The sequence below is a fragment of the Anoplophora glabripennis genome, unplaced genomic scaffold (assembly GCF_000390285.2).
Source record: "Anoplophora glabripennis isolate ALB-LARVAE unplaced genomic scaffold, Agla_2.0 scaffold554, whole genome shotgun sequence".
Taxonomy (NCBI): Eukaryota; Metazoa; Arthropoda; class Insecta; order Coleoptera; family Cerambycidae; genus Anoplophora; species Anoplophora glabripennis.
Genome location: NW_019416637.1, coordinates 88648 through 94356, shown reverse-complemented (window position 1 = coordinate 94356; position 5709 = coordinate 88648). Strand labels below are relative to the sequence as shown.

General features: G+C 34.2%; 1 protein-coding gene across 2 annotated transcripts; it reads right to left on the bottom strand.

Annotated features, from left to right (window-relative positions):
* Window positions 1–1229: 1229 nt before the first annotated feature.
* On the bottom strand, window positions 1230–4260 carry LOC108910667 (leucine-rich repeat extensin-like protein 3). 2 transcript variants are annotated; one of them, XM_023455136.1, is made up of 3 exons: window positions 4149–4260; window positions 3024–3273; window positions 1230–1997 (listed from the first exon to the last, which is right to left on the bottom strand). In XM_023455136.1, exons 1-3 carry the CDS (start codon window positions 4200–4202, stop codon window positions 1297–1299), a joined length of 1005 nt encoding a protein of 334 aa, XP_023310904.1. In that variant the 5' UTR covers window positions 4203–4260; the 3' UTR covers window positions 1230–1296. The 2 variants fall into 2 exon arrangements, with proteins under 2 accessions (XP_023310904.1, XP_023310905.1); XM_023455137.1 differs by lacking the exon at window positions 3024–3273 and having other exon boundaries at window positions 1230–2247; window positions 4149–4251.
* Window positions 4261–5709: the final 1449 nt, after the last annotated feature.

The window sequence follows — 5709 nt, the reverse complement described above, 5'->3', positions numbered from 1 at the left end:
TGTAGCATAGGTAAATAAACATAGTTATAGGTGCACTTACATCTATTTGATATTATGCAAAATAGATTTTTGTTCAGTTCATAGTAAATGTGAAGATATGAGAACCATAATTCATTTGGAAATCGGGCTATAAAATAAAATTGGTTATATATAGACTTATATCCCTTTGGCATTTGATGGCAGGTATTGTTCTACACATATGGCAATAAAAATATCAAATGGGGATTAAGTGGACTAATACCTTTTTGCCACAGAAATATAATAATAAATGCTCAAAATGTATACTATTATTTTCAGTCCAAGAATTTAACCTTCGCTGCGTGTTTAGGTAGATTCTTTTATGAACGTATTTTATTTTGGTAATTAAATGTCTTTTCGCTAGTGTCGTGTTCCTCAATTCATTATCATTATTTATTTTTTGCATACTAATTTGCGAATAACTTGATAACAAAAAAATATATCGAACCCTCTTTGGCTTCAAAATGTAGTTATTGTTATGCTCTTCAAACTAATCTATAAAAAGTTTTATCCTAAGCTTGGATAAATAGGGCCAATAAATAAAAAACACTTTCGTTATAAATTTCAAACATATACTATATTCATCAAATTTTTCTGCTGAATTCATTTTTGTAAAGAAATCTATAGCATTGCATTTAAAATTTTTGAGAAAATCCATAAAACGGCATTCTTTTGAAATAACGCCATCTATAGGTTTCCTTGCATTACGCATTCACCACTAGATAAAGCATGAAAAGACCTTTTCAACGAGGTATAACTATGGTCTTTTGACGAGCCAATCCTTAAAAAAATGCATTTTTCTGATCAGATATTAGGGACTTCCCCCACCCTTCCGTTCGAGAGATAGAAGAAAATGTCAATAACAAAAGTTTATTGACATTTTGTTCAATTATTCTTGACAAAAGTTATTGACTGTTTTGTTACTATTTAATATACCTGAATAGGAAACATTTCTAAGAAAAATTCAATTCTGTTTTGGTATGTGGATTGCGCCCCTAGCGGCCGAGCTACGAACTTGAAAACCATCTCCAGCGATTTCTCTTGGTCGATTTATTTAACACAATTTTATCCCCAAGTTCTAGTATCGTACCTCGCCGACCTTAGTGGGACACATGCATAATATCTAGATTTCCGATATCGAAGACGGTTGTTTGCTTCATTTGATATAATTTGTTTGATTTAGCTTAATACCTTAATAAAGAGTAAAAATATGTGGGCTCATAATAAAATATATTATGTATCTATAAAAATATCCATTATACATTAACATTACACTAATTACAGATGGAAGAAACCTTTTACAGATTTAAACCAGGCATGACTTTCTGGAGCTAATACAGGCTCATCAGTTGGTGGTGGTGGGGATGGTCCGTCACTAGGTGGGGATGGCTCGCCGCTTGGTGGTGGTGGGGGAGAAGATGGATCTTCTTTAACGATTGGTTCGTCACTTGGCGGGGATGGCTCGCCGCTTGGTGGTGGTGGCGGTGAAGATGGATCCTCTCTAACGATAGGTTCGTCACTTGGTGGAGATGGTTCGCCGCTTGGTGGTGGTGGGGGAGAAGATGGATCTTTAACGATAGGTTCGTCACTTGGCGGTGGTGGTGACGGTCCATCACTTGGTGGAGGTGGTGGAGAAGATGGTTCTTCTTTAACGATTGGTTCGTCACTTGGCGGGGATGGCTCGCCGCTTGGTGGTGGTGGCGGTGAAGATGGATCCTCTCTAACGATAGGTTCGTCACTTGGTGGTGGTGGGGGAGAAGATGGATCCTCTCTAACGATAGGTTCGTCACTTGGCGGTGGTGGTGACGGTCCATCACTTGGTGGAGGTGGAGGAGAAGATGGATCTTCTTTAACGATTGGTTCGTCACTTGGTGGTGGTGGCGGTGAAGATGGATCCTCTCTAACGATGGGTTCGTCACTTGGTGGTGGTGGTGGGGATGATCCGTCACTTGGTGGGGACGGTTCATCACTAGGAGGTGGTGGGGGTGAAGATGGATCGTCTTTTACTATAGGTTCATCACTAGGAGGTGGTGGTGGGGATGATCCGTCACTTGGTGGGGACGGTTCATCACTAGGAGGTGGTGGGGGTGAAGATGGGTCTTCCTCTACATATGGCACTATCCTCGCATGGTGATCTTCTGGAGCATGCCTCCACGAATCATGGTGGTTGTGATGTTCACGTCTGCGATCAATCCTTTGATGGTGTTCAGGTCTATAGTAAGGCACCGCCTGTAAATAATAATCTACAGTTACTTCTGTCAGAAACAGTCACTATTCCTACGGGAAAAGATGCTAACAGACAACATTAGAAATTTTGTTTGGTGAGTATCAGTAGGACCAACATAACTAAAATATTTGCAAGTTTCTAGTAGGTACTCTGGATTATAAAAGAAACCGACGTCAAAATTATTATTTTAACTGTAATATATTTTTAAATCCCATCATACTTTAAGCTTTGTAATTAAATGTATAGGCATTTGGAAAGCTGTGATAAAACAAAAATGGGTTTGTATATTAATTAAGCGTATTATTTGGATAATAATGTGACGAGGTAGACAGTGTACTTCGACACAGGGAAATATTTCGCCACGGGTGTTATAGGAGAATAATACCTTATAACACCCGTGGTGCCTTCAATGTCCTACTAAAGTCTGTTTAGAAATGAAAGAGAGTAATAAAAGCTTATTATGTATGCAAATCGTAAATAAATGTAGTACTGGTGCTTATATTCAATATTTTTATATTATGTATTTTCGGTATAGGGGAGGTGTACTTTTAAAAAAACTTTGTGTGACCGGGTTGTACTAAATTGTAGCAGGTAGATAAAATTTAATCCCCGACAATCCGTCTTTGTCTATGCCGCTTCAATTTCTCGGTCCATTTCTCTTATAAGTAAACAATATAAAAACAGCATTTCAAAACATGAGGCTACTTTAAGCATCATAACCGGGTTAAGAGGGTTTTTAGTAATTCAAATAAAATTANCGGTTCATCACTAGGAGGTGGTGGGGGTGAAGATGGATCTTCTTTTACTATAGGTTCGTCACTAGGAGGTGGTGGTGGGGATGGTCCGTCACTTGGTTGGGACGGTTCATCACTAGGAGGTGGTGGGGGTGAAGATGGGTCTTCCTCTACATATGGCACTATCCTCGCATGGTGATCTTCTGGAGCGTGCCTCCACGAATCATGGTGGTTGTGATGTTCACGTCTGCGATCAATCCTTTGATGGTGTTCAGGTCCAAAGTAAGGCACCGCCTGTAAATAATAATCTACAGTTACTTCTGTCAGAAATAGTCACTATTCCTACGGGAAAAGATGCTAACAGAAAACATTGGAAATTTTGTTTGGTATCAGTAGGACCAACATAACTAAAATATTTGCAAGTTTCTGGTACTCTGGATTATAAAAGAAACCGACATCAAAATTATTATTTTAACTGTAATATATTATCATACTTTAAGCTTTGTACTTAATTAAATTTTGAAAAAAAAATTAAACGTATTATTTGGATAATAATGTGACGAGGTAGACAGTGTACTTCAAAAAAAAGTTAGGTTAAATTTTATAAAGCGAAAATAAGTAGTGTTGTTTCCCAGTTTTTCTAAAATATATTTATATACATTTTTCAATTAGTCTGAATAAAATAAAAACTATAAAAGTTTCTACCTATATAGGTACATATTATGTTATTTTGATGATAAGAATTTGAATTTTACATAGAGGCCTATACAGAGACAAGTTTGTGTTAAATTCTTATCTGTTTCGAAAATTTAGTTACAATGTCAATAGTTCTGGCATAAAATACAGATATTTAAGCACCAGAAGTTAACTCGATGTACCTAACTGATTATAATTTCAAAGTATGTGTGCAATAGTAGTAAACAATATTCCTATTAGCTGGAATTATAAATTATTATTTTCTATAGGAAAATGTCTATTAAACAAATTTAGTACTTATTTCCTTCAATAGCTTTTATGTCTGTAAAATTAAATTCTATACAGCTCTTCTGGATATATTTTGAGAAACATTTGTGGTAACTCTACGAGCAGCAAATATCATGTAAAAATTTCACCACGGGCAATTAAAGAAGAAAACAAAAAACAAATTAATAATTATATGAATTGCTCACCTGTACTGCCACGATTGCTACTAAAGCCACAAGAACAATGCTCTGGAACTTCATCTTTGATGATTGTGTGATTTTTGTGGGCACCGAACTCTATTTATATTTTTCTCTGTGGGGGATATCGACGTCTCCCTCTGTCTTTTTCTATTTAAATTTAATTTTAGAAATAGAAACGTAGATGTCTCCCACTGATAATACAAGATAATACAAGATAATGCAAGTTAAAAAATTCCATTAACTTCGTGTTTGAAATTTTTGTATACTTACCGGTAATTTGTGAGACTACGAATGGAAATTGGCCTTTAAATTTTCTTTGTAGTGCTGTGTTATGTATACAGTTACCATAAACGTAGTGTGGTAGACAAGGGCTGAAACTCAGTCTTTAGACTTTTGGAATAGTCAGGCTGGCCAGACCCAAACAAATAACTATTTATTATTTGAGCTGGAGCGTTGCGCTATGAAAATAACATCACGCTGTTGTACTATCTAGCATTTTCCGTGCACCTAACCCCCTACACTATAGGTCCCATAGCGAGCTCGCGTGATAGAAATTTTTTAACTAAATAACCGCTGACAAAAAAAATCATCATGTTGCGGCGAAAGATTTAGTATTTGAGGGCAAATAATTTGACACAGAAAATCATCGCATATTAGTTCCAGTGGTGGAGATAGAGGGGTTTCTATGGATATTTTTATAAAAAAAAGTATAGCCGATTTGATATTTTGCAAATGTTTTCGAAAAATATGAAAGAGCATTCAATTTTACCCAGAAAAGGCCCTCTTGTCCAAAGTCGATAGGAGGTGGCGTTTTCAAGAAAAACCGAAAATACTGTTTAGAAGTCAAATAATAATTTTTAAACATTGTGTTACAACTAAATTAAATATGTAGTTCAAAAATTCGGTTAAAATTGTTTTTAATTAATTAAATGAAAATAAATACAAAAATAAATAACGAAAACCATATTATATCAAAGTAAATGTTCGAAATGTAAACTATTTTCTTCGATACATAACTGACACCGATGCTGAATAGAACGTCTCATTTGAATTAAGTTATTCAGGCCGAGTATGTATCCCATTTTATCATAATAACAGTTATATATTATTTCAGGGTTGTTAACGTTACCTGTTAAGATATAACATGAATGTTATTGAGGAATTAAGACCATTTTTAGCAAATACTCGTATTGCAATTTTGTTGTTTTTTGAAGACGCTTTTGTGTCGACATTTTTAATAATAATTATGCAAAATTATTATAAACAAGAGTCAGTATTAGACAAAAACACATATAACTGACAGATGTCTTTTAGTTTATGAAACATGAAACAAATGCAAACTCATAAATGACGGATAAGTACAACATAAAATAGTTTGTAANTATATATATATATATATATATATATATATATATATATATATATATATATATATATATATATATATATATATATATATATATATATATATATATATATATATATATATATATATATATATATATATATATATATATATATATATATATATATATATATATATATATATATATATATATATATATCA